This window comes from Cyprinodon tularosa, unplaced genomic scaffold (assembly GCF_016077235.1).
Source record: "Cyprinodon tularosa strain WSP-4 unplaced genomic scaffold, ASM1607723v1 ctg26, whole genome shotgun sequence".
In the NCBI taxonomy this organism is placed as follows: domain Eukaryota; kingdom Metazoa; phylum Chordata; class Actinopteri; order Cyprinodontiformes; family Cyprinodontidae; genus Cyprinodon; species Cyprinodon tularosa.
The window spans coordinates 2,448,820-2,467,043 of record NW_024038961.1 but is presented as its reverse complement, the minus strand read 5'-3'; the positions used below and the strand labels follow the sequence as shown (position 1 = coordinate 2,467,043).

The 18,224-nt window shown below is 38.3% G+C and overlaps 1 protein-coding gene across 1 annotated transcript; it reads left to right on the top strand.

Moving 5' to 3' along the window:
* Positions 1–902: 902 nt before the first annotated feature.
* On the top strand, positions 903–16,402 carry galnt12 (UDP-N-acetyl-alpha-D-galactosamine:polypeptide N-acetylgalactosaminyltransferase 12). Its single transcript, XM_038288855.1, has 10 exons — positions 903–1,700; positions 2,801–2,970; positions 5,366–5,555; positions 7,077–7,262; positions 7,417–7,534; positions 7,986–8,162; positions 12,011–12,142; positions 13,524–13,634; positions 15,020–15,175; positions 15,724–16,402. Exons 1-10 carry the CDS (start codon positions 1,348–1,350, stop codon positions 15,859–15,861), a joined length of 1,731 nt encoding a protein of 576 aa, XP_038144783.1. The 5' UTR covers positions 903–1,347; the 3' UTR covers positions 15,862–16,402.
* The last annotated feature ends 1,822 nt before the right edge of the window (positions 16,403–18,224 follow it).

The window sequence follows — 18,224 nt, the reverse complement described above, 5'->3', positions numbered from 1 at the left end:
TACGCGTTAAAGTCTGTGGCACAAAAATTTCACCATAATGGTTAACCATTTGGTTGTCCAGGCAGATAAAGAGATAAAGTGTAATAAATAAACTTGATATAAGGGGGTATTTTAGGCTTAATTACAGAAGAGGATTAGGGCCACAGAAAAAAATAAAAAAAGATAACTGATTTTTAAATATTATTTCAGTTTAAAATGGCAAAAAAGTCAGAATTCTGACTTTTTTCCCTTATTAAACTGAAATAATATAAAGTCAGAAATAAAATTAAGATAAAGTCAGACATAAAATTCTGACTTTAATCTCAGAATTCTCACTGTTTTCTGACAGCTAACAAACATGTTAGCATCAAGCTGTAGCCATGTCTGTTTTAGAGACTAGCTCTCTTGTTATAATCATCTTCTGCTCTTCCATTAATGAAATAGCATCACCTGGGACCCCTCTGGCATGTAAAAAGTTGCCTAATTTCGTCACCAATGTGTTACTGGCCCTCCCAAAACAACTAACATCTTTGTCAGTGAAGCTGAGTGCTCCCACATCTCTTCCTTCGTGGTGCCCATCTACATTAAGATCCAAATTTATGAGATTAAAGTCAGAATTCTGAGAAAAAAGTCAAAATTCTGAGATTAAAGTCAGAATTCTGACTTGTTCTCACATTATAGTGAAATAAAATTTCAAAATTTGTTAACTTTTTTTGTTCTTTCAGTGGCCCTAATCCTCTTCCGTACTTAATAGTCAAGCCACATGCATTTTATTTTGGTATTTCCTAAACGGAAATGTTGTGGCTAGTTAAGCAAACTTAACATTTTTTTTTACTTTTTAGTGGTAAATCAAGAATGCAGAAGTAAAAAAAAAATAAAATAAAAATAAAAAAAAAATAGGCTAGTGGTTCAGCGAGCTCTGAAATTCGAGACAATGGGTGGATATTTGATTAATATAGTCAGTTTCCTCGTCGTTAATAAAACCAATTATTTTTCGTTTTATTTATTTATTTGACCTAGATTTGTTTCATCTCTCAGTTTGTCACCTAAGGAGATAATTTGCTGGATTGTAATCCCGGTGTGTGCGCGTTAATCCGTTCACACTGGTCCAGCTCAGGAGTTGGAGGGAGTCCAACGGGAGGAGTGTCTGTAATCTCGCCGCCGGGGCCATAGAGTTAAATGCGTTGAGGTTCCGGGTAAATGAGTAACAAACTGAACAAATGAAGGCAGCGCTCAGAGTCTGAAGATTTACTAAAACTTTGAGCTGGCAGTGAAGTATGCGGGGCAAACTCAGGCGGAAACACAACACAGGTCTGCCGGTTTGAAGGGGCGCGAGACCCCGAGCAAACTTTGCTCATCCTGAAGAAGATGGCAGCATGCGGAAGAAGGAGTCGAACAAAGTTACTTTTTTGCCTCCTTGGCGTCACTTTGTTGGGTTATCTGATATTTTTCAGACACCCATCCGGGGAAGTCAGCGCTGCAAACCGACGTGAAGTCCCCAGGGACGGAGAAGTAGAGACTGAAGGACTTAATAGGCCAGTCTACGAGAAGCTCCCGCTGGATTTAAATGCCCTGGGTGAAATGGGCAGAGCTGTGAAGCTTAATCTGAACAAAGAGGAGAAAAAGAAAGAAGAGGAAAGCATACAGAAGCACCAGATTAACACGTATGTCAGTGACAGGGTTTCACTGCACCGCAGGCTGCCGGAGAGATGGAACCCACTGTAAGTGGAGAAAACCTTAACTACTCTAAACACTTTACATTGACATTTAATGACTTTATTATTAATGGTCCGTTATTCGACATTCTGAAAGCTACCAGTCTGAAATTGTTTTAACATTGCTAAAATACCCCCTCTTCCAGTCCTAATTTTAAGTAAATTAAATAAGATCTTAGAAGAAATGTTTGGAATATGGAGCTTAAAAGCAGTGTATACATACTGTCCTCCCTTGATTATAAGAAGATGACATCAACTTTATAGGAATAGACAACAAATTGTGGCCCTCAGCTTGCAGGGCTCCATTATAATGGAGCAATGACTTGTGCAATGTATAATGTGCAATTACTATTTGATACCCTGTGCTATAAGCTGTTTCTCTATATTTGGCACCCTGTGCAATATCCTGTTTCTATTTGGCATCCTGTGCAATAAGTATGTATATAATTATAAATATCCATCTATATTAACACTCACTGCAATAACCCTGTATAATAATCCTACAAAAAATAAGCTGTCCTACGTGTATGTACTGTATATACTGTATATATCCAATTTTTCTTCCTTTGGCACCCCCTTCTTCTCCTTTAACTATTCAAGCTCATGTAATAAATAAATGTATTCACTGTGAGATCAATAAAGTCAATCAATTAAAGTAATATTATTATAATAGCTAATATGTTATAGTTACAGAAGAGGATTAGTGCTGTTTAATAAAAATGGCCACCAAATAAGTCTAATAAAATAATGGCTGTTAAATTTGGACTTTATTATCATAATGCTCACTTTTAATCTCAAAATTAAAAGTAAAACTTCTACGGAGTATTATCAGTAAAGCCCAGGATTATCACTTGGAATATTACAAGTAGTCATCGTTCTATGAGAATAATTTGAGAATAAAGTCAGAAACATTTTTTTTTTGTATGGCCCTAATCCTCTTCCGTATATAGTACTCCAGCTGCAGAAAGAATACCTGCTTTTTACAAAGTAAAATAACTCAGCTATTTGTTTAACGTGAGAATAAAGTTCTTTGTAATTTTGCATTTGCTTCCAAATTACTTGTCCACATGCAGCAACTTTTAAACTGCTCCAATTGTTTTTTTCAGTTGCAAAGAGCTCAAGTATGACTACAAGTCTCTACCCACAACCTCTGTGGTGATTGCTTTCTACAACGAGGCCTGGTCTACCCTGCTGAGGACTGTCCATAGCGTGCTGGAGACTTCCCCTGACATCCTGCTCAGGGAGGTGGTGCTGGTGGATGACTACAGTGACAGAGGTAGGCAATGGATCGATTGATGGACAGGCAGAAGGGCTGAGGGTGGGAAAGCTGTCTGATTGACAGTTACAGGAGACAGAAAGCTTGTTATTGCTGCTCACATGGAGGCACACAGATGGGATGCTCTCAATGGAGTGTCAAATGAGCTGCGTCTGAAAAGGTGGGAGGTAGAGGAGCCAAATAATTATGACACAGGAAGCAAGAGTTGGAGTGAAAACCATTTTCTCTTAACAGCGTGGTTTTGTGTGGGACGGCACTTTGAGGGTCTTCTTGGCATGTTGCATTTCTTATAGAGGAATTGCAGGTGCTGTTGCCTGCTTATGGATGAACTACAGCAGAATAAAACTATCATGTGTTTCAAGCTGCAGACATGTTTGTAATCTACAACCCAGAGGTTGTCCTCCAACCTTTTGAGTCTTGTCACCTGTGACATTTAATTTTAGTATTTAAAAAGGAGAAGGGATGTAGATGTAGTTGTTTTTAAGACAGTAGTCAGATGCATGATTTGACCCAAACTGATAGGTGCTTCTCTAATCCAAGGTCTTAGCTTAATGTTATGAATCAGACGACAACATTTATCTGAGAAAACACAACAAGCTAACCATCTGAGATTATTATTCGCCTGAGCCACATATTAAGTAATGTTTCAACTTCGTTTTCCTTTTGACCCATCATTCTCAACAGAAATCTCAACTTTCTTTATCTAGTTATTGCATAATTTGTTGCGTCTTCAGGATGTTGTGTACGCTTTTGCGTAAGTAATGGGCTGAACTGAGAGGTTGTCCCTGTGCAGGCAAACCCTGACCTTCATTAAACTGTCAGTGGAAGGAAGAAGCCTCTTAGTTTGTGCGCACAGAGTTTTTTAACTCAACTAGCCTTTTAGGTGAAGCAATGAGTCCCAACCTCACCCTCTGGTCTAACACTGTTTACACGTGGTTATTTAAAAGTATGGTGGAGGATGTTCTTTTTCCGGGTGGATCATCAAAATAAGTGGTCCTTCTAATTGTCAATCATTCTGGTTATATGTTTATGTTATAAAGCAGTTAGAGATGTCACTTATAGGGCTGACATAGTGTAAAAAAATGCAAATCTTCTTTTTGGAAACTGAGCTTGTATGAGCTATCCAAATGGCAACTTTTAAACGGAGCGTGCACGAGGAGAAATGGGCTCGTGCACGCTCTCCCACGCGCTAAATAGGCATTCCCTCTCATGAGCGGTTACAGGGTTGTGCATGTGCATTTAGTTTTAAAAGTGGAGAGGGCGGGTCTTTTAAAAAAATTTGTGAAAATCCTCTGCTATATCTTTAATCTATGGTAATGCCAATGTATCATAATAAATAAAGACGATTTTTCAATATTAGGAGCAAGTTTTAGATCCAGATCCACTTTGTCTGCTGCACATCATGCTCATTCCAGTTTAGAGATCATGCTTGAATAATGCTGTATTTTCCGATCTCAGGAAACATCCAGTGTGGGTTGACTTTGTTTTAGCAAAACATCTATTTAATGTTTACAGGCTATTAGAAAATATAGTGAAGTTAAACATTGCATTGAATGGCAAAATGTAAAGTCTCTCTTCTGTGAGCTAAAGTTGGGGATATACATGTTGCTCATTGTCTACAGATTTAGAAAAGAATAGGAGTATATAATATAAAATTGGGGATCACTAACTTAGCAGCTACCCCTGCTCAGGGATTATAGACTACAGGATTTCTCAGACTAAGTAAAGACAAAGGAAAGCCTTGGATTAACCAGCGGCACTGATAGAAGATATTCTCTGAATTTGGACAGACTAGTCTGTGCTACCCACTCATAAAACAACAGAGATGCAATTACAAATGCTTTAAGTTTGCTCCACAATGAAATTGTGTGATAGATTGTGAGGATTGTATTTTTTTGTTATTAGGGACATGTGTAGCATACTTCAGTCCTCACCTCAGCTCAAACTAAGGCCTTTTTGCACCAGCTTGCCTTGCTGATTACAGACAGATACAGACTTCCCTCGACTGGGCGTGAAACCACACAGGATGTGAAACCATCCCATGAAATTACGCAGTAGGTACCCAGATTAAGTAACAACTTAAGGTCATAATGATCCAAAGTGAGTTTGCGTCAGTTAAGAAAAAACAGTCAAGATTGGTGGGATTATCTCTTGCAAATTTACACACCCAGGCTGCAACATACATAACAAAGAGCTATTCAGAAGTCTTCACTGCAGGAAAGTCATTAGCAAGCTCGTTTTGCATAAATTTTGCATTTTCTATCTGTGCTCTTAGCGTGAACCTGCAAGGTTAGGCGGAAATACTCAGATTTCAGTCAGTTCTGACGTCCGAACGGAGAAACTTTCAACTGTGCTTTTTTAAGGTTTATTCACGTTTATTCTGCTTTATTAAAAGATCACCTGAAGGAGCCATTGGAGAAGTACCTCTCAAGTTTGAGGAAGGTACGTCTGATCCGAGCCACAAAGAGGGAGGGGCTGGTCCGGGCCCGGCTGCTAGGGGCGTCCATCGCCACGGGTGATGTGCTGACTTTTCTGGATTGTCATTGTGAGTGCCATGACGGCTGGCTCGAGCCTCTGCTCAAGAGGTGAGAAGTTGCTTCTCAGGAAACTGCAGTACTCTTCAGTTTGAGGAACTCTCCCCAGTGTTGACTTTAGAGGTCATCTTTTAAAGTACAGCTGACTCAGCTGACAACAAGCACATTAAACACTAACAATCATACAGAGCCTGTTTTCACAGCCCTTAAATTCATTTCACATTTTGTCACTTTATGCGTTCTGAATGTGATCTGGTAGACAAACACAAAGTAATCATGAAGTAGAATAAAATAAATGCATCTTTTTTTTAAAACAATTTTTTGCTGAAATTTAAGAAACCTTATTATGAGGTACTTTTGTTTTTCTGTATATAGTTGACTTTATAAATGTTAAGTCTTAGGGAAAGCATGTAGAGATGTTGACACAGGAGTTCATGTGTGTCTAAAAGAACATGCTGATAATGAGGTGGACTGCAGCCTAAAGCGATCCACCTGAGGGGTTGAATTGACTTTTCTGCAGAATATATATAAGTGAATGTTATCATGTGTATTTTTTTGTGTGCAAAACATTTAAAATAAAAAAAGGGTATATAAATAATAATGTGGTGAACATTTTTGCAGCCCTGCTGGAATGTAAAGTTAATACTTTTCTTAACATATGCCAGTTTAGATGGATAGCATGGCCCTCTGGGGGATTCTGACATTGATTGAGGTCTTTGATTTCTCTGGGCCTTTTAAACACACTAATGGACTTTATATTAAACCAGTTTAGTTCCTTCTAGATGTTTTATTCCAAGATTATATTCGGTCCAAACATCTTTCAATCTCTAATTGGCTTTCATCCCTGAACCAGGATTCCTGCAGCATGATAGTGCCAAGAATCAAGTCTTCAGCTTGATATGTGGTTGGCTAACTTATTTAGCTTTTTGCATATGAAGCAAATCAGACATTATCAGACATTTGCATGTTTGCTGTTAAGGTGGCTTATAGAAAACTGCAAATAGGATGTCTTGTTGCTATTTCCCCCCCAGCAAAGGTTTTTTTTTTCCTGCTGCTCTTTCAGAAAGGCCAGATTTGTGAGGTGCACAGCTAATAGCTGTCCTGTCAACAGATTCTGCCAACAGAATCCTTGTGGCTGCTTCTCTGATGAATGCTCTGCTTCTCTAGTCTGTCAGTTTAGGTGGACGGCCATGCTTGGCATGTTTGCAGTTGTGCTATAGTCTTTATTGATTGAACATTGCCCTTAGCTCTAACCTCACTCTGTTTTAGACTTACAAATAACTTTTCTCCCATCTGTTTACCGGGTTCTTTGGTTCACTGGCCCAAATGGCTTCACAAAGCAGCTGTGTTTATATTAAAAGTAGACTTTTAATAGTCATTAAATTTCTAACTTCAGTCAGGGATATCATAGTTAAGGGGGGTGAATAACTTTGTAAGGCTTTGTACAGCTCCCTCAGACTCTGTAGCTCATTACTCGGCTAGAGAGCAAGTGCAGTAAAAAAAGCTAAACCAGATATTTGCAAAATCTGATTCCTTTGCTTGTGTAATCACTTTCTCTCGCCCTTTCTCCAGGATCAAAGAGGAGCCGACAGCCGTGGTGTGCCCCGTCATCGATGTAATCGACTGGAACACATTCCAATATTTAGGCAACTCTGGTGAACCTCAGATCGGTGGCTTTGACTGGCGGCTGGTTTTTACCTGGCACAAGGTCCCAGAATATGAACAGAAACGCCGTCACTCGCCCACAGATGTCATCAGGTGCGATTTGACAAACCTCTGTGAAGGAAGAATAAAATGAGATCACAAGCTATTTAAGATACTGTGTGCTTTTCCAACTCTAACGGGTTTTTTCTGTCTTATCAGGTTTTTGGTGGGTAGGGACTTAATTTCTGCTCTCTCTGTTTTTTTGCAGATCTCCTACTATGGCAGGTGGTCTGTTTTCTGTGAGCAAGAGCTACTTCCATTACCTGGGGACATATGACACAGGAATGGAGGTCTGGGGAGGAGAAAACCTGGAGTTTTCTTTCAGAGTAAGAAGAAATCCATTGTATATATTCCTGTATTTTTACTTTACATTATGTAATTTCCAGCTCAAGCATTGCATAAAACATCCAATCTGCAAACTGTGAACACACTGTTAATAGCAGTAACTTGCAGCATGACTTTTGGGTCTGGGTTAAATTTACTAAAAACCATGTGACAAATTCCCCAGCAAACCACAGTGATTGAATTAAAACTGAACTACAAGGGAATGCAAAGTGAAGACCACAAGTACTGTGATTGCTGTGGACAGTTTGAGCATCCCTTTGCCGGAGTAAATAAGATTACCCAGAAGAGATGGCAGCCAAAAACATGTTTCTCTACCGGCAACAACAGCTTTTTTTGTTTCCAAACTCCTCCACAACGTCGCCCTTTGTGTTAGCCTGATTGATTCACAACTGAGAGGCTAACCAGATCCTTATGGTGTTGTGGTTCCTGTAGATTTGGCAATGCGGGGGCAGTCTGGAGATCCACCCATGCTCCCACGTGGGCCATGTGTTCCCCAAAAAGGCCCCTTATTCACGGAGCAAAGCGCTGTCAAACAGTGTGAGGGCGGCAGAGGTGTGGATGGATGAGTACAAGGAGCTCTACTACCACCGCAACCCCCACGCACGACGGGTGAGTCCACACAGGTTACAAGAAGGTTTTATGATGGATGTCAAACAGTGGCTCATTTTAGAAAGGAATTAAGCCACATTTAGATCAGATGTTTTGTTCAACAGTGGTGACTGCAATTTTTCTTTTTTTTTTAAGCCAGTAATAAACACTTGGATGCAATAAATTATATCCACCCAGAAACTGCACATATACAAGCACAGCCAATCTCCCACTGTGGTGTAAAAAGCTCCCACTGATTAAGTGACTCTCTGGATACATGAGCGACGAACACTCAAGGTGACAGGAGTGCCGGGGCATTCCGGTGTGTGATTACCACCTTTCCACGTCACTCTGTGCCAGCAGGTGTCACCCACATGTACTTGACAGGGTGATATCAGTACTAACCTGTGAGGTGCCCTGTCTTAATGTTTGTGTGGGCAAAGAGTGTGTGACAGTGTGGTTAAGAGGAGAGGCTCTCTAAGCACAGATCAGGTGGCGCTCATCTCCCTGAGAGGAGGAAATCTCGCCAAAAGGTGATGTGCTGCAACTCAAAGGAAGCACTGCTGCATTCTTTATCATGTAGGGATACAATGATCATTTTTAAAAATTTAAAGCATTAAACTTTTATTTTGTTTACAGATGCACTAGGTATTCATTTCATTTCAAAAATATAATAGTTTAATAAGGATTTTGACCTAAATGTAATCTTTTTAAAAATAATTACCTGATATAAAAATCCTGTGGTTTTATTTTTATGTTCCCAGTTGGAAAATAATTTCATTATTTTAGTATTAAGGGCATCTTATGGAGGAATTATTGGGCAATCTTAATAATAATGTAAATGAAAACCACTTCATGTTTAGAACTGTAGTAGAGAAGAATAAGGCCTATTCTGCACATCTGCTTGTCCTTTTATATCCGTCATTGAGAACCTCACCCGTTTCTGCTATTCTCTTTCACAAATTCACCTTATGAATTATGTTTATAATGAAATAATGAAAAAAATTTCAATGGGAAACTTCATTCATTCTTTAAGCAGTAAATACACATGACGTGTAATAGCACGAAAGCGCAGCAAAGCGGCATGTACTTGGCCTACGCGTGTCACAGCTTTCAGTTTTAAATAGTAAAATAATTTACATTGGAGTCGTAATATGGTCATTTAACGCCCGTATTATGCGCAAACATATGCAACACTTCTCCTTATTTAGGATGAGTTTCTAATTCCAGATGCCTATACGCTCCAGTTTGGGTTAGGAAGAAACAGGAACACAACATCTGGTTTCATAGTTCCCTTCAGGCCAAGGTGCGTTTTCTACTTGATACTTTTTCTACTACAGAATACTTAACGTCTGCAGTTATTACCGCCCAACCAGCAGATGTTGGTAGTTATGACATGCTAACAAAATACATAATAATAATAATAATACATTTTATTTGTATTGCACTTTACATTTCAACAAAATCTCAAAGTGCTACAAAATTCATAGTTAAAACAAAACCGTACAATAAAAACAGCATACATAGTTAAAACGAGACATTACAATAAAATAACATACGTAGTAAAAACAAAACACTTGATTTCTCATCAAGATGCTCATTTTCTCATCAAGATGCTAATTTAAGGTGATAATATATTACTCATAAATTCATAACTGTCAAATATAGTAATGTTTAATTTACTTATCAGGTCAGGAAAGCCCATCTTGGCTCGGCCTCGTTGCTGAACCTGTTGGTGTGGAGCGTTCTTTAGTTTTCAAACAGACATGTATGCCCCTTTGCTGTGCTTATGCGCTGTCATGCATACGGTGTATTTACTGCTTGGGTGTTTTACACTGTTTTAACCTTCTTAGTGTCTTTAAAATGTGTTATCTTTTTGGACACCATAAAGTAGTGCCTTGGACAGTAACTCAGAGCCACTTTTAAACATTAAATCATCACATTCATAAGGATGAATGTTGTATGCAACAGACCAAAGCAAAGAAAAATCCATTAAGTGGGCCTTTTTTGGCCACACACCTATAAATGTACCCCTCATTAAAGGGTAGCAAAGAATAGTCATACAGTGAATTGGATTTTTAAATCTGATTTCAAGTTATTTGACCTTCATGTAAAATGTGACGTCCTTATTAGGATCTTTGCCACTGACACCAATCAGAATAATTTAGGAGTGTCACATTTTTATACTACATTGAAATTAAGTAAAATTGTACCATGAATAGGCAGTAAAATAGGGAATATATATATATATATATATATATATATATATATATGTGTATATATATATATATATATATATATATATATATATCTCCAAAACCAGCTGATTGCATCGACTCATTGATTCTTTGCAATCCCTCTCATTGAGCATGCATGTAGCGACAGTGGAGAGGAAAACTCTCCACTGTCGCTACATGCTGGAGGAAACTTTAAGAACCAGGCTCGGTGTGAGCAGCCATCTGCAGAGTCCGACTGGGGTTCAAGGAGACAGAAGCAGATGAAGACATAAACGAATTAAGTTTTTTGGCGCACGGGCCCCGGCAGAAGACTTTGATGCTGTGAATCAACTTACGTTTGGATGAGCAACCTAGAAAAGGATTAGAGTGGTGGAGATGGGGGAAGGTTTGCTTGCGTGTGGGAGAGAGAAGCTAGACCAGGAACTAAATGAAGGGGATCTTGAAAGATGATTGGCTTCGAAGAAGGTGTGGCCCCTGAGTTGATTGGATGGAGCTGAACGATGGACAATGCAGGTGGTTCAGGTTAAGCTGATAAGAGTCTTCCTGAGTTTTTGCTTAAGTTTACCTTCTGCAGCAGGGATTAAAAGACTGGACAGAGTTGATTAAAATACTGCAACATAAAGATATACCGCTCTAACTGCTGCTCATGGTGTTTTTCTAACAATTATTTTTGGGACGAAAGTGCAGATTACAGAAGCTAAAAACTCTTATCAATTCCTTTTTACTGTTTTAAGTTTTGTTTTTTTTTAAACTGTTTTAAGTTTTGAAAACCCGGGATCACAGTTCTTTCAGTTTTTCTCTGAGTCGCATAAAAATCCAAATTAAAATACGATTGGGTTTGTGCTTGTAATTTGCTTAACGTCAAACAACAAGGTGCTTGGGACCGCTTAAGAGGCTCTAGGTGTTTTCTTTTGAAGAGCAAATACAGATAAAAACGTCAAGCATGTCATAGAAGTATCATTGCTGGTTGTCCACCTCTCCATCTGACAGAAGAGGAGCGCTCTTCCTCTGAGACAAGACTCTTGTGCTGGGTCATTCCAGCTCTTCTAGCCCTTGTTGTTCCCTTGTCTGTAGTGGTGCTAGCAGTTGATAAAAGAGAGCCTCTTTTGGGAATCTGTCTCATGACCGGATAAACTGATAAAGAGCCAATTAGAGCTGTGTTTGGGCACACAGCCAGCATCTATCACTCTGCACAGCGTATTTAGCTCCTTCTCCCAGCAGTGAAGGTGTGGTGAGCATATGCTTACCGACAAAGCAAAGTCCAACTATTTGTCCTCCTGTTGTAATCATCTATTCTTTATCAGAAAGAAAAGTGTTTACTTAAGAACATCCCTCTTAGCAGGTACACAGAAACTTGGTAAAATACAAGGATGCTGATCTTTATCTAGAGCTAAGGAGTGGTTCACTGTTGAATCATCTGATGTTGTTAAATGCGTGTTAATATTTGACATAAAAAAGTGAGCGCTGAAACAACTACAGAGGGTGCTGTTGTACACGGTTTTCTGTCAGTGCTCAGATATGAACACACTCATGTGTATAAAGCTTGATCTTTGAGTTTATAAAGATTTTTTTTTTTGGAAGTATAAGGCAGTAAAGCTGAAATGTTTTTTATTTTTTTTTTTTTTTTTCCAGGAGGCCTTTGGAGATGTGACTGAGAGGAGAAAGCTGAGGGAGAAGCTGGGTTGTAAAAACTTTAAGTGGTATCTGGATAACATTTACCCCGACCTTTACGTTCCACATGATCGACCAGGCATGTTTGGAATGGTTAGAACAATCTATTCATTTTCACACAGTAACAAAATATATATCCACTATATCGACAAACATTTTTTGTCACCCCCCCTTCAAATCTGTGAATTTGGGAGTTTGTCTTTATGGCCCTTTAGAGAGGGAAATGCTTGCTGTCATGTACAGTGGAAGAATGCCACCTGTGCATGAAGTCCAGCGCTACAGAGTTCAAAGCGTAAAGGAGAACATCAGTTTCATGCAACTGACCTTGTAGAACAGTGTTCAGATAACCCTGTCATGTTCCAACCAGTGTTGTTTTTGGCAGCCATCTTAGATTTAGTCTTAGATTTCGTCTTCAGGACAAAAACTGTTATTACTTTTAGCCACATTTTAGTCATTACGATATGTGATAGTTTTAGTCGGTTTTAATCGACTAAAACACAAATAGAGTTTAGTCAGTTTTATGTTGTACTTTAAAAAAAAGAATGCTAACCTTTACAATTTTGAATAACAACCAAATTCTTTAACAGACTGACAGCACATGCCTAGATACTACAATTGCTGAAGATAAAATACTGTCATGCAGTTCATCATTGCTGTTGGGCAGAAAACTGATTTCTAGAATTCAAATAAACTTTTTATTTATAAATGAATGCCCTTCTTTATAAAAAATGTCCAACAAAACTTGTAAGAATGGCAGATCTAGTTCAACTCATCATTTTGGTTAAAATAGCAGATAGACAAGCTGACAAAATGTACAATAAAGTAATGGTTTTAAACATACAAGGTTTCCATCCAAATGCAAACACTTCCTGATCTACTATGAATTATGTATTAAACACAGATCAATAAAATCTTCATTGCTCCACAGAGGAGATCAGCCACATATAGTTTATTAAGTAGTGAGAGCAGGAAGAGCCATACTGCTGAGAGCGAAGCATCAGTGTGGAGCATAAAGCGCAGACTATGTCAAGCACAGCTTGAAGAGCAGAATTTGTCAGAGTTGAGCGCGGACCATTCCAGCCAAAGAAAACTCACACCCGTTACTCTTCATGTTTTTGTCATTAAAGATCCATCGTTAGCTCCTCAGTCTCGTTATCATCATGAAAAAAAAGAAGCATCAACAAAAGAATTTTGTCATCGTTTAAGAAAACAACACTGGTTACAACATCATAGGCCGTCCTACATCAGTGTCTGACCTCTGGATGACTGTTTAAAGATTCCCAAAAAAACCACCCTACAGCATGTGGAAAGCTATCAGACGAGTTTCACATATTATCCATATGAATTCAAGACGAGATCACACTCCAAATCATGGGGATGGAGGGCAATGAGTGAATACGTTTGGCCATATTTAGGTTATGCTAAGAACAGAGTATTGAAATGTAATATACCTTTATGTGGCTTGTTTTTCCAGCTGAAGAATCGGGGAAAAACCAACTACTGTTTCGACTATAACCCTGGTGATGAGGTGATGGAAGGCCATAGAGTCATCCTTTATCCATGTCATGGCATGGGCCAGAACCAGGTAAGGGGTGCCACAGGTTTCTGATGCAAAACCACTTACCTTTAGCACTTTATGATTAGTTTATTCTACTGTAGAGTGGAGCCTTATGCTAATTATCTATTGTCATAGCTACAAATTCATGAGAAACATCCACACGCTTTGCTATAGAGTTTGGTAAGTATGAATTTGGATTAAATTGAGAATGCAGACCTGGGTTTCCAGCTATATTAGGTATTGATATGGTATATAGCAATTTGCTGGTGGCCCTAGTGCTGCTGTTAAACTGCAGCCAGCACTCCTATCTAGGGGTGTGCAAAATAATCGTCATGATGATGCATCGTGATTCTAATTTTCGTGATCTACTGCATCGATTCTTGAGGCCAAGTATCGATTATTAATTAAAAAAAAATTAATAAACAAAATTGCATGAATGGTTTGCGAACATCAGCCAAAAACAAGTGGAATACAACTTACAGTCCAGTAGATGTCGCTGCGGATGTGTTGACGCACGCTGCCTTGTGTCACAAGCATTTCTGGCCGCGAGATACTGCACCGAGTCATTCAAAAACAAAACATGGAGGAGAAAATATTGCAATGCATCCCAATAATTCAAGTATCGTGATGCATCGTGATAGAATCGCATCGTGGCCTGTGAATCGTGATTCGAATTGAATCGTGACTTCTTTGGCAATACCCACCCCTACTCCTATCGCACTAAACTGAGAAACAGTCTGCTGGGGAAAATCTCTCATGATTAACTATTGTGCTTTTTGAAGTATAACATTATGTGTTTTCTTTAAAATTTTAGTATTTAAATTCATTTCTATTCAAACATTACTGTTATTGTTAAGATAAAGTTCTGAAGATTTTATTCCTCGTAGTCCTGGATATATGCCGTCATCAGCTCTTTCTTTGAACCATTTTCTCTCACCTGTACCTTGAATTAGGCACTCGCTCATTTTCAGCTTAAACCATTATCTTCCATACACGGTGGAAAGCGTTTATAGTTGCTTTTTCTAAAGATCTTTAATCAATGAACTTACCTATCCCGGGTTGCATAATATGTCTGCAGTGTTGATCCAAAGAGGGGGAAAAAGTCAGTTTCCAAATCACTGTTTCTCTGTCATTTGTCCGTAAACCAGGAAGAGCTGTGAGGTTTAGCTTTTCTGCCAGGAACCTCCTTAATATTGTCTATGCAGAAAACTGCTTTCGTAGTTGTTGTATTGTCAGCCTTTTTGGGAGTGCCCTGCATTCTTACCTTCTTCATTCTCAGTCTGTAACCAGTAATGCTGGTTTTGATCTCCACAAACAAACTCACACAGGGTCATTCTCTTGCACTTTTAATTGTGGCTTTTTAAAATGTTTTATTTTATTTATCATGCATGTATGATGGCTTCTTCTTGCAGTTTTTCGAATATTCTGTGGATGGGGAAATCTGTTATAATACAAGAGAACCTGCTGGATGTGTGGTGGGTGACAACATCCGCACTTACCTGACTGTGCAGCTTTGCAAGAACCGAGGAGAACCTGTCCCCATGGACCAGAAGTTTGTCCTCCGAAAGGTATTCCTGAACCATTTTGTGTTTGTACTGCCTAACCTAATAAACAAATGAAATAAAAGACTTTGGTGACAAGAAAGACACATCAGAACTATACAGATTTGTAATAAATGCTGTATTTCAGCTGATAAAACATTTATGTCCGGTATGGTTTTGGGAAGAACAGTGAGCTGTGTGTTCACCATGCAGTGCAGGAGTTTCTTCACCATGTTCTGAATGCAGCAACAGGATGCCAGGGTCTGTAGCACAGCCATGCCATCTAAATGTAAATACATCTAAAAAGATGAAATGCATGTAGCTAGGGTAAAAGATGCTGGGAACTGCAGAATTGAAAAAATATAACCAGAGACATTAATGCATCCCAGGAATAGGTTTGCTGAGTTTGCATTTCACCTGGGCCCCACTGGGTTATTCTCTGTTCCCCTCCCCTTATTTTAATGTTGTGCAAAGATGCATCATTTAACTACATTTTGGCCACATGAGTAATTAAGAATCATTTTGTTATAGATGTAAATTAGTTTGCAAATGCTTTTCCAAATGATTGTTTCCAGGATGGGAGTCTGTTCCACGTCCAGAGCCGGAAGTGTGTTGAAGCAGTGGATCAGACGGATAATGGGACACCAGCCCCGGCTCTGCAGCCCTGCTCTGACATCTCACGCCAAAAGTGGTTCTTTGAGGAGAAACTGTAAATCCTGAACATACGTTGAATATCTCAGCACTTATGGATGCCTCTGATCCCCCTTCCTCATCAGACGTTCTCGCATTTCATGTAGAGACAGTAAAGTTAATACTTTCCAAAGCACTGTGTGCAAAAATGGATATCATGAATTCTGATTACCTGTCAAAGGGAAAACTTTGAGCTCAGTTATCATCTAAGCTACAGATGGAGGGGGCTTTTGTTTTTATTTTAATGCCGTTGCATTTCTTTTTTAAAAGAAAGAAACAGTTTAAGCTCCCTTTGATTTTTGCGAACTGGGATAAGGACACACAAGCATGTGTTGATCTGACAGAAAACAGATATTTATGAATCTGTCAAAAGAATCTCTCCTGAACAGGTGGCTGGACTGAGAGATTTTCCAAGATCATTTTGTTCTTGATATTTAAATGTTCTCCTGTAGAGGGGGCTAACGCTCCTCTCCCCTCTATGTTTGATCCTGTCAGCATCTCTCTGTCATTTGACAGTGGAACTAATAATATTCAGGACTTATAATGGGATCTTTTTTAAAAATGGACTGCTGTATGCTTTTTCATAATAGGAAGAAAAAAAAAATCATAATTCACAGACATCATGCTGGTGTGCAATCACGACACATTACTACTGATAACCTGGGAAAACCACACTGTTACTCTGCTGTGATTCCATTGATTTTCCAATTTAGCTGACATGAAATAGCGTTGGTCACTTATAAACAATTTCTCTATTAGGTTTCCTTATAATCATCATTTACATTGAATTTCATACTAGTTTTGGGCTTTTAAACATTTATTTATACAGTTCTTTTATTAGAGTGGACCATAATATAACATGTAACTTCAGAATTTTTTTAAAACAAGAATTAAACTGAACGCATTGTGAGCCAAAAGTATATTTTTACACAAACTTAAATTGATAGATGCAACATCAGTTGATGTTTGGCTAAATGTCCCTTAGTAACAAAAATTATTTACTTTTTTGCAGCAACCAACAAGATTTTTGCAAATGTAGCGATCGTATTAAACCGCTGCTCTCATCAGTAATCTTAAGAGCGCTTGTAAATGTGTTTGTTACAGTACCTCCCATGAACCTGGTTTTTAATCATAGTCCATACATTTTCAATAGGGTTGAGGTTTGGGCTGTTGAAGAAGCTTAACAGTCACATGTTTTAATCCCTTCTAAAACCAGGTTTGATGTTCGCAATGGATTTTTCCCCTTTATGAGCTGCATCTCCACAGCTCTATCAAATAAGTACTGTATGAGCAAGGTGAAGTTGCAAATGACCCGTACTATGACGTCACCAACATATTTCACATTACTTTGACCCTCTGGGTTTGTATCTTGAAATTTTGACCAAAAAACTCAATATTTATCCTATTTGAAAAAAAGAAGATATTTAAATCGCCCTTGTGGGCTGCTGCAAATTTCATTCAAGCTGGACGTTGTTGACTCCTGGATCTTTCATCTCTTGACTGGTTGGATTATAAGATATTCATGGATTGTTTCAGAACAAACCAATTAGAAAACATTTTAATGATTTATATTGGTGAAAGTTGAATACATTTTTCTTTTTTGTTAAATTTGATCACAAAAAAATCTAAAATTTTGCCATATCATGGATTTCTTACCCTAAACCCTCATGTCAGTCTTGTCTAAACTGTGCAACATTTGATTAAAGGCCAGCCCATGGTTGGAAACCAAGCAGGTGAATAGAACATACCCAAGAAAATAGTAAAAATTCAGTCGGAATGTTAATGCCAACAAAAGGGTGTGATGGGAGGAGTATTTTTCCCAGATAATATAGGGTAAATATGTGAAGGCAAGATAAAATATGATGTAAATTCTAGCTTAATACATATTATAATTGACTGCTATTGAATTATTTCAGAGGCTTTTTTTCCCCTTCAAAGTAGCCAACCATAAAGTATTGTTTTTTTTTTGTTGTTGTGACTTTGTCACTTCTTTTTATCCCATAAGGCCTTTTTCATTTTGATGATATTTCTTTCAGCAGTAGTTTGTTAATATTGATGCATACCTAAAGATAATTCAAGGAAAAAAAATGCACACGCTGAAAGCAGAGACTAAAAATACAGAATATTACACGATCTACAGAATTCCTTCTAATAGAAAGGCACTAGGAAAAGAAAGTCTTGAGTTGCTTCCAGACTTTTGGCCTTCAGTGTAATCATGCTTTTGAGGAAAATTCTCAGTAAAATCCAAACTTGTGTGTTTTATAATGATCTCCCTTTTAAAGAACCGTTTGAATCTGACTTTAAAAACCCAAATAATTGGATTATTTTTTGGTATGTGTAATACAACCTTCTCTCTATTCATTGGCTGACAAAATGACCTTAAATC

Coding starts and splice junctions, on each gene's coding strand:
- galnt12 (XM_038288855.1), top strand. CDS start 1,348: ATGGCAGCATGCGGAAGAAGGAGTCGAACAAAGTTACTTTTTTGCCTC. Junction 5,556..7,076: donor CTCGAGCCTCTGCTCAAGAG/GTGAGAAGTTGC, acceptor CCCTTTCTCCAG/GATCAAAGAGGAGCCGACAG. Junction 15,176..15,723: donor AGAAGTTTGTCCTCCGAAAG/GTATTCCTGAAC, acceptor GATTGTTTCCAG/GATGGGAGTCTGTTCCACGT.